Source organism: Cavia porcellus, unplaced genomic scaffold (assembly GCF_034190915.1).
Source record: "Cavia porcellus strain 051 isolate PalLab524CR breed Dunkin Hartley unplaced genomic scaffold, mCavPor4.1 scaffold_11, whole genome shotgun sequence".
In the NCBI taxonomy this organism is placed as follows: Eukaryota; Metazoa; Chordata; class Mammalia; order Rodentia; family Caviidae; genus Cavia; species Cavia porcellus.
This window is the reverse complement of record NW_026947494.1, coordinates 43,748,227-43,766,969: the sequence shown is the minus strand read 5'-3', so window position 1 is coordinate 43,766,969 and position 18,743 is coordinate 43,748,227. Positions and strand designations below refer to the sequence as shown.

Below are 18,743 nucleotides of genomic sequence, written 5' to 3'. Positions count from 1 at the left end.
TATCTCATATGTAGCTACAAATTTCCTATGATGAATATGATCGTTATGTATATCTAAATTGTACCAATAAATTTAATAATAATACAAGAATACTACCGTGTGCTATTACAAAGCCAAAGAATGGGGGGGATTTTTTAATGAAAATTTAGGAGCCTAATACAGTGAGGGTGAAATAAGTGGCAAATAAAGTATGAGCTAGCTATCATCTTATGAATGTGCCCATTTCTAACACATGCATCAGGTTCATCACAGGATTTCTAGGGAGATGAAGAATAGAAGAAACATGGGTACACTACGTTGTGGCAGGGCTTTATGTGTGCTTAACAAATATTTGTGTATTTTATGTATTATATGCATGTTTATGTTTAATACCGTTTGTTTTATCTTAAGATGCACTTCCTGAAGGATTCAGTCAGGAATTTGAGGAGAATCAACCTAAAAATAGGCCAACGTTTCAGTCTCCTCAAATACAAGCTACTGTTTCACCTCCATTGCAAATTAAAACCAAAAAAGCGGAAGACCATAAGATTAAGGTAATTGAAGAATTAAACTTATAAAGCTGTATATAATCAGAAAGAAGCATAAGAATATGGAGGTTTCTATAATATTGTTATTTCTTAAAAATCAATGTTTTACCAAACTTTTCTATTACTATCTCAGTTTTCTATTACTGCATACTAACCATCCCAAATGGCTATGGTTTGAACTAACAGTGTATTATTTCTGATGATATTGCTGTCTGGGCCATGCCTAGCTGAACATTTCTGTCCCTAAGAGGTTACCTGCTAAGGCTCCTTACTCACATGACTTGGGACTCTCCCAGAGACCAGCAAGCATCCTTTCTCTATGTGGTCATTTTGTACGATTAGCTTGGACTTCCTCCCACATGATGGTCTCTGAGGAGTCAAACTTGTAACATCAATGCTGTGTTAAATAGTTGTTATATTATTTGGGAAACATGACAAGTAAAAGTTATATGTTTGGTATAGATACAGTGTTTTTCTAGATATTTTGTGAAGGTTGGTTAAGTCCACAGATATGGAGAACCAACTATACATAAAAATGGTGAGCCCTGGGGTATAAATTCTTATCAAGCATCTGCATTGGTTGACACAATTCACGTAGCCAAGGCCTGAGTCTCTGAAAGAGTTATAGGAGGACATGGCTACTGGGAGGTATAGTTCACTAGGGCATTATATCCTTATAACACTTCTGTTTCCAAGGGATAAACTAGTTTTTAACAATATTCCTTTTATTCCATTTATCCCTTTATGCACACATTGGATCTTGCAAGTTTAGATTTCTTAAAATAGTATTGCATTTAGTTTATCCTTCACTGAATAATAATGAATATGATTTAGGTACTTTTATGTGTCAGCTGTTTTTTTAGCAAAAATTATAAAAGCAGGCCCTTGATAGTTTTGACGTTTTCTAACTTCAGCTTCCAGATTGTTTTGTCTTTCTAGCCAAAAAAGGAAGAAAAAAATGTGGAAGTAAATATGAAAGAGTGGATTCTGCGATATGCTGAACAACAAAGTGAAGAAGAAAAGAGTGAAAATTCTAAAAGTTTAGAGGAAGAGGAAAAATTTGACCCTGTGAGTATAAATGTATATTAGGATTCTAGCTGAATATTCTCATGCAAGATATTTAACTTCTGTGGCCCTTAGTTTCTTCATTTATAAATTGGATAAATGCTTACAGGGATTGATATGAAAATTAACACATAAAAAAATTGGACCCTGGGATAGTTATGTATGCCTGTAATTGCAGTTATTTGAGAGTCTGAGGTGGAATAATCACAGGTTTGGAGGCAGCCTGAGCAATTGTTTGTGGTCTCTCTATATACTGTAGGCTGACCTTGAACTTGTGATTCTCCTGCTTTCGTGTCCTGAGGGGTGGGATTATAGGTATGTGTCACCATGCCCAGCAATAAGATCTTGTGTATAAAAAAGTTAAAAAAAAAAAAAAGAGAGAGAGAGAATTTAGCCCAGTGTGTGGCACTGGATACAAAACCATTACCACTACCAAAAAAAAAAAAAAAAAAAAAAATTTATTTTGGCTCATGGTTTTGTAACAGCAAGCAGAAACACTGAAACAACACCCAGGATTTGGAGGCAGATTTATTTAACATTGAATGGGCACTGGATGGTCACTTGTCCCTCAAAATGTCAGACCTCAAAGGCCCAGAGAGGAAGATTTTTATGGGATTGTAAAAGTTGGAGTACAGACGTAGGGTACTTTTGCTGTCTTTGAGGTTCTGCAACCAGAAGCCAGTGACCAGCCTCTAGCATATGGGCCACTGGGAGAACATTTAAGATTTGGTCCACAACAATTCAGAAAGCAAGTTATAGGCAGAAAATATTGCAATACATATATCCGACAAAACATTTCTATCCACAATTATACAAAACTTTTTAAAGTCAAACACCTCACAAAAGTAAATATATGGTCAATACTAGTCATTGGAAAAAATAAAAATGAAACTACAAAGAGATATATCTCTTTGGCATCAAAATGGCTAACATTTAAAAGATCAGTAATACCTCGTGTAGGGAGCATGTGAAACAACTAAACATTCACACATTGCTGATGGGAATATAAAATATTATTACCACTAAAGTAAACATACCATTGCCAACTGAGGCAACAATTTCATTTATAGACATTACTTTAAAAAAATGAAAATACTTTACAGAAATACTTGTAGCAACTTCATTCACACTAGCCAAACACTGCAAACAACCAATATGTCCGTAAGTGAATGAATAATCAAATTGTGATAGAAGTTAAGGACAGTATATGTAATACAATGAATCCATTTGTATAAAAGAAAAAATATATACATAGACACACTTGGTTTTTTGAGACAGTCTAGCTGTATAGTTCAGAGTGGCCTCAAACTCAGCTATGTAGCCCAAGCTGGCCTCAAACTTTCTACCTCAGCCTCATGAGAGCTGGGTTTTAAGGCATGTGCCACCATGCTCAGCTATATTTACATACTTATATTTGAAATGATCTGCAAAAAAATTTTTACTAGTTATTAGGAGTATGATGGTAGGGTGCCCTAGCAACTATTTTTTTTTACTCTCCCATACATATAAGTTTTTTTTAAACAATGTGCCTATATTAAGATCATACAAATAAGAATCTTTAATGTAGTATAAGTCTACTTTGGGATTCAGAGAAAGAGAAGGTCTCCTTTGATTGGAGTGTTAGGTCAAAACTCAAATGAAACTTGAAGGCCACGTAAAATTTGAGTAGACAAAGAATGTTAGGAAGATAGTTCAGGTGAGTAAAATAATAGAAATAGGATATGGATATGGAAGCGAGCAAGGGGCTTTGGATATTATAAAAAGACATGCATATATTAAGGTAAAAGTTATTAGGAATAACAGATGAGTTTACTTGAGACTGTTTATTTTGATGGCTAGCAAATAAATTTGACAGATTTGAGGACAGGTAATTGACCAAAACAATTTGATATTTCAGGTCAAGTTTAACAGTTTTCAAAGGTGGTTTAGAATATTGAGTAGTATTTAAGGTGATTTGCAAAGCTATTCATTTTAGTAGCTACTGCAATGTTCAGATGTGAAATAAGGGCTTAAATTGGAAAGAGATATTTTAAAGCAAGAATCAACAAAAATTGGTTATTTACTGAATATAAGGGCTAAGGAACTTTTCTTTTAAAAATGTGTACAGATAGTAAGCACATAAAAAGATGCTCTACATCAGGAATTATTAGGGAAATGCAGATCAAAACTTTATCAAGATGCCACTTTTCATCCATTCTGATGTCTATCAAAAATAGAAAAAAAGAATGTTGGAAAGATGTGGACATTAAAATCTATGTACACTTTTAGTAGGAATGAAAAGTGGTACACCATTATGGAAAACAGTTTAGCCCTTACTCAGAAAATTAAAATTATAATTAACATATAATCCAAAAATTCCATTTTAGGATATAGTCTTGAAAAATTTAAAACAGAGCCTTAGAAGAAATATTTGTATACCTGTTTTGTATACCAGAAGCAACAGATTAGTAGATAAAAAAAGTATTATGTACAGACAGTGGAATAGGACTCAGCATTAAAAAGGAAGGAAATTTTGGGACATGCAACAACATGGTCCGACCTTGAGGACATACTAAATGAAATGAACCTATTATTGTATGATTCCATTTATATGAAAGTAGTCCAGTTCATATAGATGGAAAGTAGACTTGTAGTTGCTGGGGGTAACAAAGGAAGGGGTTACTATTATACTCCATAAGCATTTCATTTTTTGCCACATAAAAAGAATTTTAAGCATAGATTGTGATTGTGCACCAATATAAATGTGTTTAATGCCACTGTATACTTAAAAAGGTTAAGTTGATAAATTTTATGGGAAAAATATTATTAAGGAGCCAAATACAGGATACAGAGGTGGAGGAATAGTGGAATCAGTGCCTTAGGAAGATGTAAAAGATGACTGTGGTTTTGGTGGATTTGAGGAAATAAGCTTCCTGTTGTGCAGCTTTGATGTTTGCTTTAATACACAGTCGTCCCACAATTCAGCTACATGGACTTGTTTAGTTGCCTTTTTTTCCCATTCTTTTTAACACTTGTATTTCAAAGCTGCACTGCATGTGCCACGTCTTTATGATTATAATCTACTGTCATTTATTAACCTGAGGAAATAAAACAGTAATTTGAATGTAACTTTCAATTCTTTCTAGGTTTTGCTCTGCAGAATCATGTTCTTTGAATTTTGTGATATTCTTTTTCCTCTGAAGCTTTATTGTTTTCTTTTTTGTCCTATTTTCCCATTGTTTTATTTCCGTATACAAATTCTTAAAAGTAGATTTTTGGGATCAAAGAACAAAGTTAGGTCGTAGGAGTTTTGTTTTGTTTAGTTTTTTTGAATTGGGGGGCCTCATTAAGTTGCCCAGGCAAACCCAAACTTAAAATCCCCTACCTCAACCGCACAAGTATCTGGGATAATAAGCAAGTCACCACTATGCTGATCTAGACCATAAGTTTTGATATAATATATTGTCTACAGATAAAGTAATCTTGTTCTTTTTATTTCTTCCTCATTTGGAACAGAATGAAAGGTACTTACATCTTGCAGCAAAACTTCTGGATGCAAAGGAACAAGCAGCTACCTTTAAACTAGAAAAAAATAAGCAGGGCCAAAAAGAGACTCAGGAAAAAATAAGGAAATTTCAGAGAGGTAAATATTTTCAGATTCTTAGATATAGAAATGTTACTGTCTTTTCAAAACTCATCTATTCTTTCTCCTAACAGTTTACATCTGAGTTTTGGCATACTTTGTCGTAATGACCAAATGAAATTATATACTCTGTGGACCATACACATTACTTCTCAACTCTGGTGTTATAAACAAGAGCAACCATATACAGTACAGAAATGAATGGCTATGTCCTAATCAAACTCTATGGACCGTGAACTATAAATTTCATATAATTGTTACATATGAACAAATATTTTTTAGTTTTTCGCCATTTGAGTATGATGGACAATATTCTGGTTTACAAGCCATACATAAACAGGAAGTGCAGTAAGTCTGGCCTACATGCAAGTTTGCCAGCTCCAGATTTATCATAAAATACTGTCCTTATTGAAGAAAGAGATATGAATATAATCTCATGAGTATTTCAAATGAATTTTTAAAGTCTACTATGTCTATTAAATACTTTATTTTTAAAGGTTTATATACATTGTAAAAGCTAATAAATTACTTGTGACTTTTAGCATAGATTTCTCATAGGAACTGTTAAATTATTGGTTACAAGGAGGAAAAAGAAACGATGTTTTTGGAACTACTTTTACCAAGTATTAAGACATAAAAAACAAATACATTGCTAAGTGTGATAGCACATACCTGTAACTCCAGCACTATGGGAGACTGAGGCGGGAGGATTTCAAGTTTGGGCTAGCCTGGGCAACTCAGTGAGTTTCTTTTTCAAAATAAAAAAAGAAGTAGAGATACAGTTTAGTGCAAAGGTCCTAGATTCAATCCCCAGCACTACACATAAACTGAAGGAAGGAAGGAGGAAGAAAGAAAAGAAAGAGGAAGAAAGAAGAAAAAAGAAAGATAGATCATGAAATTAACATCTTTTTTTCTTGATAGAAATGGAAATTTTAGAAGACCATCCAGTATTCAATCCAGCCATAAAGATATCACATCAACAAAATGAAAGAAAAAAGCCTCCTGTAGCCACAGAAGGAGAAAATACTTTGAACTTCAATTTATTTGAAAAGTCTATACCTGCTGTGGATGAAGAGAAAGGTTAAATGAGGGAAAGTGGTTGGGTTGTAATTTATGACTCAATATCCAGTAAAATGTTATTACTAAGCTCATTACTTCGTATTTTGGCAAACTAAGATGGTAGTAAAGTTATACATTCATAAGCTTTGTTTAAAAAAGAAGACTGTTCCCTATAATGAAGGTGGTCATTTTGTATACCTTAATTGTACCAATAAACTTTTTTTTTTTTTTTTTTGTCTTTTTCCTTTTTATCGGTACCAGGGATTGAACTCACGACTACCTGCTTGCAAGGCAGGTGCTTATGCCGCTGAGCTAAATCCCCAACCCTGTACCAATAAACTTAAATTTTAAAATAATTAATTTTTTTTAAAAGCCAGGCCTGGCGGTGCATGCGTATAATCCCAGCATTTGGGAGGCTGAGGCAAGAGAATCACCGTGAGCTCAAGGCCAACCCTGGGCTACGTAGTGAGTTAAAGCCAGCCTGTACTACACAGCAAAAGACTGTGTCTCAAAAAAACCAAAACAGGGCCAGGGGTTTAGCTCAGCAGAGTAAGTGCCTGCTTGGCAAACACAAAGTTGTGAGTTCAATCCCCGGTACAAAAAAAAACCCAAAAACCCCACAATGAATTAAAAAGTAATAACAATTAATGTAACTAACTTGTATAACAATTTGTAATTACAAATACCTTGTCGCCTAGTCTCATCTGTCTCCAGTCTATTCTCCAAACTCTTTACCGGTTATCCTTTTTGCTTTTAACATGCTAGAGATCAAACCTGGTATCTCACTTATGCTAGGCAAATACCCTACCACTGAGCTATATCCTCACCTATCCCTTCCTATTAAGAACCTTTAATGACTCTGAGCCTAATGACATCAGTAATATGGCCAAATTTTTTATCATGGTATTCAAGATCATTTGCATCCTGCTACAATTTATCTTATTACCTCATTTTCCAACTATGTACATCATTCTTCAAAACATTTATTGTTTCACATCCCATTACATCGCTCATCCTGCTACCCTCTCCTGTTGGCTAACCTGTCCCTATGTTCAAGTAACTCAAATAGCACTTCTCCTTTAATTGTTCCCTTTTTCAGTTGTTCCCTAGTTGCTTTCATACCATCAGATGTAAATGATCATACATTTCTCTGAGTAAATTATTGGCACAGGTGATATATTTATCACATTGTATTATAATTCTTCCTGTAATATTTCTTGAATCCTTGTCATGCAAAATTACAGTTACTCTATGTACAGTAATGAAGAAGATAATGCAATTTCTGCCATGTTGTTGTGTATAGCCTTAAGTAAAGTGAGCTTTAAATATATACAAAAAATATAATTTCAAATTGTGATGTATACTATTAAGAAAATTGGCTTTTAATAATAGAAATATCAAGGTGGCTTTTTTGGTTTTGGGAGGCCTTGCAAATCTATCAGATGATTAGATGTTACCCTGGTGACAAGTTGGTGGAAAGATCCTCCAAAGAATAGAGATAGTAGATTAGAAGGCTAAAGTGAAAGCTGGATGTGGTATAGCACTCCTATAATCACAACGGTTGTGAAGGCTGAAGCAGGAAGATCTCAAGTTTTAGCCAGGTCTTTGCACATACGAGCTTCAGTACTCTTGTCTGTAAGCTACATCCCAGCCCCACATTACCATTTTTAAAGAATCCATCTTTGTCTTTTTAGATAAAAAGAAGGACACCCATGATGTAAGAAATTTTGACTATACTGCTCGAAGCTGGACTGGAAAATCTCCAAAACAATTTCTGATTGATTGGGTCAGGAAGAATCTTCCCAAGAGTCCAAATCCCTCCTTTGAAAAAGTTCCAGTAGGTCGATACTGGAAATGTAGGTATGTTTTCTGCTTAACTGAGAGAACTTCTAAAAAGTATAAGAAAATCTTTTTTTGTTTCAAATGAGTTAAGTAAACATTTAGGAAATGCTAATTCCACATCTCAGGACTAAAGTGCTTAGAAATCATTACTGAATACACAATACCATTAGTGGAAATATTTAAATAATTCATGTAAATGTAAGTTCAGTGTTAATAGATTTCTGACTGTATTGCTCTGAACTATTCAATTTAAAAACAAAATTTTTGTTTCTTTCTTTGTAGAGTAAGGGTAATCAAGTCTGAAGATGATGTCCTTGTAGTATGCCCTACTATCTTAACAGAGGATGGCATGCAAGCTCAGCACTTGGGTGCTACATTAGCACTTTATCGTTTAGTGAAAGGGCAGGTAAGGTTTTTTTAGATTAGATCCTTCAAAAATATTTGTGAACGGATGGATTTATAGGTTGAGCATTGCTAATCCAAAAATTACAATTCTGAAATGATGTAAAATGAGTCTTTTTTTTTAGCGCTGACTTGATTCCACAAGTGGAAAATAGCACACTAAGAAACTCTCATGAGCAAAATTATTTAAAGTATTGTAAAACTGTATATATGAAACATAAATGGATTTTTATGGTTAGACATAAGTCCTATCTCCAGGATATCTCATTACATTTGTATAAGTATTCCAAAATCCAAAGCACTTTTGGTCACAAGTATTTTCCATAAGTGATACTTAACTTGTCTTAAAACTGTACATAAAAATGTATGTATGAAAAAAAATGTATGTGTATGAAAGGTACTATTTATTTATGGCCCTCTGTGCCAGTTTTCTTTTTAGTGACCACTGCTTCTGATTATTTCTTCATTCTTGATTATTTATAATTTGGCTTCTTTTTACCCTTAAACACAGCTCAGTCTTTTCTTGTCTTAGGCTGGAGGTCTGAAAGAGACTATTTGATTGATTGAACTTTTTGGCTGTACTAATTTACAGATTTAAAATACTTGTGCAGGGCCAGGGGTTTAGCTCAGTGGCATTAGTGCCTGCTTGGCAAGTGTGAGATCATGAGTTTGATCCCCGGTACCAAAAAAAAAACCCAAAAAACCAAACTTGTGCAACGTGATTGAATTAAAGATGATTTTTAAAGTTTTATTTTTCTGTTACATTGTCTTTCAACTTTAAAACACTATTGACAGTGGTTCTGTTTTTCAATTAGATTATAATTAGCACACAGTTCCAGTTTAAGATAAGATTAAAGTACTACTAGAGAAAGCTCTTTTAGAGAACACAGTGTTTTTTTTAAATTTAGATTGTCAGCATTTCTCTTTTATAATAAATGTGTATTTTTTTCCTAAGAAGTTATAACCATTGAAAAATTTAGATGCTAGTTTAGTGGAAGTCTAAATAATAGTTCTTTTTCAATTTCTGCCAATTGAAGTTCTTAAGATCTGTCATTTTGCAAAAACATTTATCATAAACCATATTTAGTGGTAAAAGTAACTATCAGTGTTAGAGATCCTTGTGAGTTCTTTTACAGCACAAAATTAGAATAAATTAGTTTCCATCTATTGTGGTTCATTTTAGAGTATTTTGACCTATAATATACAACTGTCAAAATCTCAAAGGTTGCCTTGTACATTTAAAAAGTGTTTTACAGGTCTACATTTTATATAGCACCCCTGCAGAAGCAGATAATAAATATTTACTCAATAATATTTGAGTCTATGAATAAGTACTTCACATATACTATCTTAAACTTAGCCTCAGATGATATCTGTGGGGAAAGTACTATTTATTATTACTTGCTTTTAAATACAAAAACTGAGGCACCCAGAAATTTAAGTTACTCACCCAACTTCATGTAACTAGTAAATCAAGAGATTTATATTGAATGATACATTGTTTATGAATTTGTATCAGTGTACATATATATTAAAGTAATAACTTACTAGTTTGAGTCATTATATTTTAAGAGAATTATAACTGTACTTACAAGTTGTAATCTATTGAATTTTGATATTCAATAGTGACAATAGAATACTGCCATTTTTTTCCTTTGTAGTCCATTCATCAGTTACTCCCTCCCACTTATCGAGATGTTTGGCTAGAGTGGAGTGATGCAGAGAAGAAAAAGGAAGAATTAAATAAAATGGAAACCAATAAGCCACGTGATCTTTTTATTGCCAAACTTTTGAATAAATTGAAACAGCAGCAGCAACAACAGCATACAGATAATAAGAAAGAAAACTCTGAAGATCCTGAGGAATCTTGGGAAAATTTAGTTTCTGATGAGGATTTTTCTGCTCTGTCCTTGGAATCAGCAAATGCAAAAGATTTAGAATCTGTTAGAAATCTTTTTAGAAAGTTACAAAGTACACCTAAGTATCAGAGACTTTTAAAGGAAAGACAACAGTTACCTGTGTTCAAACACAGGGATTCAATTGTGGAAACCCTTAAAAGACACCGAGTAGTAGTTGTGGCAGGTGAAACAGGGAGTGGTAAAAGTACTCAAGTACCTCATTTTCTGTTAGAAGATCTGCTTCTGAATGAGTGGGAAACAAGTAAATGTAACATTGTCTGTACCCAGCCCCGAAGAATCTCAGCAGTGAGTCTAGCCACCAGAGTGTGTGATGAATTGGGCTGTGAAAGTGGACCTGGAGGAAGGGTAAGATATCATTCATGACAGCATTACTCATCTGCTCTTGGAATCCAAGTAGAACCTATACCATATACAAGTTCTGGTTGTTCAAACACTTTTCATGCTTTCTTTGATAGTGAGTTATGTATGCTGCTTTAAATGAAGTTATCAGTAATTCCTTCATTAGTATCTCATATAAAAGAAAACTATATTAGTTTTATAATTAAATGTTCAAATATATTAGCCACTAAATTGAACATTCAAAGAATATGTATAAGTTCAGATTTTACTCTAATATCATATGGCTTATGACTTTGTAAATCTTTTCTGTGGAATGCATTCCCAAATGATCTTCATTAATTTTCAATGAGGAGAATGGGAAAACAATGTAGGTTAATATACTAGACTATTTTTCAAACCCAATATTTTTAAAAAATGGTAAAAGTACTTAAAGATTAATTTTGTGTTTTGTGAACACAAAACTGAACAAATCTTAACCAGAGTGACTGTAGTATATAAGAATTCATTTAACTAAACTGGCTAGAATTAAATACAATGAATTATAGTTTTATGCTTTTTGGAGATGGCATATATTTTTGTAAGACTGTACCCTTTCATTAAAATTTTTTTTATTTAGCAAATTGATTTTCTATTAGGAAATAAAAGAGAACAAAAAGACACAGTTTCTACCCTATAAGGAATAACAGTCATATACACAACACAAAGAAATGAATTCAGGGAAAAGAAATAAAGTATGCTAGGAATGGATGGTACCCCAAGATTCCCAATAGGCACCACTGCTGTGGTACATCTGCTTTTAGTGGTAGCAGATTTACCAGATCTTCATCGAAAAGTAGACCAAGTTACAGAAGCTGCTGTAAAATTCTGTTCTTGAGTACCTTAATATTTTGCACTGAGATAAATTTTTTATAATCATATTAATAGTATGTGAAACCAGGTAAATATCTTTTAGCTTCAATGCCTTGAAAAGAATGAAAGCTTTTCTGTCTAAAATTATCAATACAAATGTTACACTTTTATATAAATGACAACCATGGAAAAGTATTTTTGATAATAATGAATTACACTAAATAAATTTACTTAAGATTGCTCCATATAGTAACAAAATCAGCACCTGTGCTTTACTTTCAACTTGTTTCCTAGATTGTGAGTCTCTACCCATGGCTTTGTGTTCTTCCTTCAGAATTCTTTATGTGGATATCAGATCCGGATGGAATCTCGAGCTAGTGAATCTACCAGGTTGCTTTATTGTACAACAGGAGTTTTGATAAGAAAACTTCAAGAAGATAGCCTTCTCTCTAATGTGTCTCATGTTATTGTAGATGAGGTGAGTAGATTCTATAGTTGCATTCAGTTAAATTCTAAACATTTTTATATTCAACTGATGTTACTTTTAATACTGCTTAAAATTTTCTTGGTTCATACTAAATGCCAGACATTTTACATAAAATTAATTTTATTTTCTCTAGTGATTGTCTGTTATTTATTCTATAAATACTGTAATATTTGCTACATGCTTGATGCTATTTGTGCATACACACACATGCATGCGCACGTGCACAAATTCATTTAATTCTTCCAGTGACCCAGTGAAGTACAGTTGAGGAAGTCAAAATACATAAAACTCAAATAGTTTACCAAATTCATATATCCAGTAAGTTCTGTATCTGAAAGTTCAATTCCAGGCATTCTAGTACCAGTCTATGCTTTTTTACTGGTCTGTTTCTCAACTACTATAGTTAGGTGTAGATGATCTGCTTTAACTCTTTTACAAGACCCAAAAATGTATCACTATTTCTTTTTTCTTTCAGCTATATACCTCTGAGTATACCTGGTATACCTTAGTGGTATACTAGCCTAGTCTTATAAGTTAATTTGCATGTGTATAATTTTTCAAGAAAAACTACATAGCATTTCTACTATTCAAAAATGATTAAAAGTTTGTCATATTAAGCTTTTTGTGAATGTTAATTCACTGAGTTCAGAAAGCAGAAGTGAAAAGTTTATTCATTTTATTTTTAATTTATAGGCTAAATATAGATTATTTGGTTACTTTTTGCCTTTTGTTTAGGAAATATTACAATAGAAAATTAAAATTTTCTATAACCTCATAATTCAGGAAAGAATAATGCTAATATTTAATTAATGTATTTATGTATGCATATTTAGAATGTCTGTTAACATCAGTGTTCACATCATTAGATGTTCTACAAAAACATACTTTTTTGTATACTTTGAATATCCCATGATTTATTGAACCATTTTCTTGTTGTGGAATATGGCTAGGCAATTTATTATTAAATAGTTAATTTTTGGTAATAGACAAATGATAGGAACTAATTTTTACATAGGATTTCTTTTTCCTTAATGAGGGAATAAGTCATACAGTTATCACTAATATGTTCAGAAAGAAAAGGCTGACGTTCTGCTTTAGCAGGCCCCCTCTCACCTCATTAAAGAGATACACATGGGATGCCATCTTAATTTTTCTCATTGCTGAGACAAAATACTCAACACCCAAAATTAAAGAAGGAAAGGCTTATGTAGTCATTAGTTTGTAGAGATTTTAGTCCATAATCAGCTGGTTCCAAGGTGGCATGGCATAGCAGAGGGGCATCACAGAAGAGGAACAGTTAATGGAGGGCAGAAGGCAACAAAGCAAGCATAGGACGACCACAGCTCTTTCTGCCTAATATTTTATCTAGGCTACTTTGGGTGGGTAGCACTCACACCCTTAATCCTAGTGCCCTTGATCCTAGCATTGCGCCATGAGTCAGTTCCAGCAACACACACTATAAATTCAGCTAACTCTGGAAAAACTCCACCTATGACCATATAAGACTTTGGGAGGAAACCTAAACACAAGTCATAACACTGCAGAGGAGAAGAAGTATCACAGGTATAGCTTCACATGGCTCAGACCTAGATTTTATCAGTGACAAGGGTCAACGTGAACCAAAGTACTAAAATATATTTCTAATGAGAAATTTGGGGGGCTGGGGATTTAGCTCAGTGGAATGACACCTGCCTGGCAAGTGTGAGGTCCTAAGTTCAATTTCTGGTACCCACCCCCAAATCTAATGAAAAAGTACTTTGGTTCACTATATACTTAAATACTGATGAACTTTTGGTAGATTTGTGTGTCAAATTATTTAATCTTTTTACTAGACCTTATGCATATGATTAATTTTTGAATTACTTTTGCATTAGGTTCATGAAAGAAGTGTACAGTCAGATTTTCTACTAAGTATCTTGAAGGAAATTTTACAGAAACGTTCTGATCTACACTTGATTTTAATGAGTGCTACTGTGGACAGCGAAAAGTTTTCTACATATTTCACACATTGTCCTATTCTCAGAATTTCAGGAAGAAGTTATCCTGTTGAGGTAAGTTGTTAGAGCATATTCACACCAGTTTCCCTAGAAAATAGGTCCTCATACTCTGAGCCCAGAACTATTCCTAGGATTCTACAAGTCAAGAGTGGACCTGAAGATGGCCATGAGAATCACATGCCTGATGCGACCTTGCCTAAGGGTTGATAGGATGGAAAGCAAAGTTCGGACAGCAGACCTGAGGGTACAGGACATCAAACATGTTCACATCAGAGTCATTACATCTACAGTGAGAGTGGCTACACGGCAATAAGGAACTCCTTTGTCACCTATCCTCAAATGTAGGGCAGTCTTCTAAGCTTTGTTTCTATTTTTAATGCTTTTTAGTTTAGTCTACTCTTAAATTTTAAAACAAGACCATAATGTGATTTCTCCTGAGACTTAGCAGCAGACTCATCTGTGTCAGCCAAGTTCTTCACTTTCAAAAAATACTAAGGAAGTTTTTTCCTAATAATCTTCTAAATTAGTTAGGTATCATTCAAAGAGCATCAATTCCCTGTTTAGAGTAATATTTACTGAAACGAATTTAGGTTTATCTATTTATTGCCTCGCTCTAGGTTTTTCATCTTGAAGATATAATAGAAGAAACAGGATTTGTACTTGAGAAAGATTCAGAATATTGTCAGAAATTTCTGGAGGAGGAGGAAGAAATAACTGTTAATATTACAAGCAAAGCTGGGGGAATAAAGTATCAGGTAAAAAAGAAAATAGTGTGAATGTTGTCTAGGGTATTGCCTACCACAAGTTTTTTTTTTTTTTTTTTTTTAATACTTACCAAGTTTACAATTTAGATATTCAGAATGATCACATTTATCACAGGGAATTTGTAACTGCACATGATGTATCCTGATTCCTCTTTATTTTTCCCCAACCCCCCTTCCTTCCATCTAAGGCCTCCTCTCCCCATTTATGAAAGCTTTGTTTCCATTATATCCTTCTTTTACTATTTTTTTTTCTTTTTCCTTCCTTCCTTTCCCCCTCCACCCTCCCTCGTTCCCCTTTTTTCTGAACAATTTCTTCCTATTTCACAATGTTTTTTATATTCTTTGGTCCTTATTTATACTTCTGGTTTATCATACCAGAGAAACAGTACAATATTTACACATGTGACCAATTTATTTCACTTGAGTATGGTCGCAAGGTGCATCCATTTTCCTAGAAATGTCTCAAGTTTATCCTTCCTTATAGCTAGTACTCCACTGTATAAAAAAAATGTTTTTTTAATCCATTTCTCAGTTGATTAGCATTTCAGTTATTTCCAAGATTTAGCTATTACAAACTGTTTTGCTGTAAACATGGGTGCACATATGACACTGTGGCATGATGTTTTTAATTCTTCTGGGAAGATACCCAAGTGGGGAGTAGCTGGGTGGAATCCTAGTTTTTTGAGCAGTCTCCATACTGATTTCCACAGTGGTTGCAACAGTCTACACTTTCACCAACAGTGGATGAGAGGGTTCCTTTTTCCCATAGCCTGGCCAGCATTTCTTATTGGTTAATTTCTTAATAATAACCATTATTTCTGAAGTGAGGCAAAATGTCAGTTTTGTTTTAATTTGCATCTCTTGAATGATGGTAGTATTCTTAATCTGTCGCAAAAGCTGTCTGTAGTCTAGGCACTTGCAAAGGATTAAAACCATGACTTTTATCAAATATTACAGAATACTATAATTTTCAATGTAGAACTTTTACTTCCTTTGTTAGATTGATTCCTAAGTATTTCATTTTTTTGCATGCTATTATGAAAGGTACTGTTTCCCTAATTTCTCTCTTAGTGCATTTGTTGTTAGTGTGAAGAATGTCATTGATTTTTGGGTGTTGACTTTATCCATCTATGAATTTGGTTATTAAATCTAGAAAAATTTTGGTAGAAATTGTGGGGTCTTCTATGTAGAGTATCATGTTTTCTGCAAATAATGATTCAGCTTCTTCCTTTCTTATCCTTATTCCTTTTTTCTTGTCTAATTGCTCTGGCTAATGTTTCCAGAACTGTATTAAGTTGGTGAGAGTGGACATCCTTGTCTTAGATTTTAGAGTGAAAGCTTTTGGCTTTTAGTCAGTTGCTATGATGTTGGCTCTTGATTTGTCACAGATGGCTTTTATCAGATTGAAATAAAGACCTATTCCACTTTCTTACAGGGTTTTTATCATAAATGAGTGTTTGACTTTGTTAAGTACTTTTTCTGTGTCTATAGAGATAACCTATGATTTTTGTCTTTGGCTCATTTGATATGGTATATTACATTTATTGATTTGTATAAGTTGAACTATCCTTGCATCTCTGGGATGAATCCTATTTGGTCATGGTGAATAATCTTCTTGATGATCTGCTGCATCCTGTTTGCCAGTATCTTAGGGAGAATTTTTACATCTATGTTTATTAGGGAGATTGGCCTGTAGTTCTCTTTTTTGTTTGAGTCCTCCTTTAATGCTTGCTTCCAGGAATGACTTTGGAATTGATTTCATTTAAGAGTTTCCTCAGTAGTGGCATTAGCTCTTCTCTAAATTTCTTGTAGAATTCAGCAGTGAATCCATCAGAACCTTTTCTTTATTGGTAAGTTCTTTATTATATTTTCAATTTCATTGACTGATACTGTGTTATTTAGAATTTTTATATCTTAATTCAGTTTTGGTGATTCATATGTATCTAGAAATCTGTTCATTTCTTTTGTGTTTTCCATCTTATTAAAGTACAGGTTCTCAAAGTAGTATTGATGATCTTCTGGATTTCCACAGAGTCTGTTACTATTTCACCCTTTCCATTCCTAATTCCGTGAATTTGAGTCTTTTGTCTTTTCGATAAGATTGGCTAAGCATTTATCAATTTTTATTTAATCTTTCAAAGAACCAACTCTTGGATTCATTGATTCTTTCTATTGTTTTCTTAATCTCAATGCATTGATTTCTGCTCTTTATAATTTCTTCCCTTGTACAAACTTTGGATTTGATTTGTTCTTTTGTTTGTTTGTTTTGGTTTTGGTTTTTTGGTGTCAGGGATTGAACTCATGACCTTGCATTTGCCAAGCAGGTGCTTATGCTGCTGAGCTAAATCCCTGGCCCCTTGTTCTTTTTTTCTAGATGTTTGATGTTCAACATTAGCTTATATGAGAATTCATGGCTATAAATTTCCCTCTTAAGACTGCTCTCATTGCATCCCATAAGTTCTGGTATGTTGTATTGGCATTATCATTTAATTATAGATACTGTTTAATTTCATCTGTGACCCATTGGTTTTTCAAGAGGGTCTTATTTAATTTCCAGGTTTGATATAGTTTTTCTGGTTTCTTTTGCCATTGATTTCTGATTTCATTACACTATGGTCAGATAATATGCAAGGGATAATTTCAATTCCTTAGCATTTACTTAATGTTCTGTGGGATAGTATGTATTCTGTTTCACAGAATGTCCTGTGTGCAGCTGAGAAGAATGTGTATTATGATGTTGTGGGGAAGAACACTCTGTAGACATCTACTGAGTCGATTTGTTCACAGGTTCCACAAGAGTTTTTAAGTCATATAGGTTTAAAAAAAAATCATATGGCTCACATTGGATTTGAATATAATTTGGAGGAAACAAATGTGAGTATAAGCAATTTCTTTAATCTTTGTTTCATAGATTGTAGTTCTAAATTTGTGATATTTTAATTGTCTTCTTATGTATTCTGGGCCCTTTAGATATACACATAAAATTAAGGACCATATAAATAACTTTGTAATAGAGCCATAGCAATATAATTTATTGAGGAGTAAATCTGTAGTGATTTTCTCTATTGTCTCATCACCATAGGTGGTCAAGATGATAGAGGCCCATGATCTAGTGCTATTGTTGTTTTTGTTTTTTTCTTTTCTTTTGAGACAGGGTCTCACTATATAGTTCAGGCTGGCTTTGACTTCACTATATAGCCCAAGTTGGCCTCAAACTTGGTGACCCTTCTGCCACAGTCTCTCAAGTGCTGGGATTACAGGCATGTGTCATCAAACCAGGTTTCCTAAAACCTAGATCTCTGTTACTGGTTTTCTTACCAGCCTCTCGTGGGAGAAGTCAATCCTAGCTCTATAGCAAAGCTGCTTAGGCATACAATTCTTTCTATGGAGTTAGTCTCAATTTCTTGTTTTAGAAATCTTGTAAAAGCCACATTATCCCACATTTTAGCCAGTGGTCCTAGAGACATTATTTCCATTATGTGTATTTTTATTTGTATTTTATGCATGTATGCAAACCCATGGAAACACTAGGTTACGATTACCTTATCATTCAATTAAACAGATAAACCAAGATATCAAGAACTATAATTTCACAAACCAAAGAAAAAATTCTGTGTGTGTGTGTGTGTGTGTGTGTCTGTGTGTGTGTGTGTGTGTGTATTTCAGAAGAGATAATTGGAACTTAGTAGCCAGAATAGACTATAGAAGAAATGAGACAAGTATATACTACCTTATGAAAGTTATGACCTCTCTTGCCCTGGTTGCTTTTTAATTGCCAAAGAGTAGTATAAACACAATTACCATGTTTTTCTAGTTTTTCTTTTAATGTTAACATGCCATGATAATAGGTCTTGCTTATAAGTGTTAGATA

The 18,743-nt window shown here is 33.6% G+C and overlaps 1 protein-coding gene across 3 annotated transcripts in view; it reads left to right on the top strand.

The window, feature by feature from the left end:
• Positions 1 to 18,743, top strand: part of Dhx29 (DExH-box helicase 29) — a 48,777-nt gene that overhangs the window by 12,778 nt on the left and 17,256 nt on the right. The window contains exons 5-15 of one of the 3 annotated variants that reach the window (XM_063258148.1): positions 391 to 533; positions 1,467 to 1,595; positions 5,088 to 5,214; positions 6,136 to 6,294; positions 7,968 to 8,133; positions 8,398 to 8,521; positions 10,179 to 10,781; positions 11,959 to 12,102; positions 13,986 to 14,162; positions 14,726 to 14,863; positions 17,660 to 17,746. In XM_063258148.1, the coding sequence (XP_063114218.1) occupies positions 391 to 533; positions 1,467 to 1,595; positions 5,088 to 5,214; positions 6,136 to 6,294; positions 7,968 to 8,133; positions 8,398 to 8,521; positions 10,179 to 10,781; positions 11,959 to 12,102; positions 13,986 to 14,162; positions 14,726 to 14,863; positions 17,660 to 17,746 (1,997 nt within the window). Of the gene's footprint in view, positions 1 to 390; positions 534 to 1,441; positions 1,596 to 5,087; positions 5,215 to 6,135; positions 6,295 to 7,967; positions 8,134 to 8,397; positions 8,522 to 10,178; positions 10,782 to 11,958; positions 12,103 to 13,985; positions 14,163 to 14,725; positions 14,864 to 17,659; positions 17,747 to 18,743 lie in introns of those variants that run through there. The other 2 variants (XM_063258150.1, XM_003470262.5) reach the window with 2 other exon arrangements.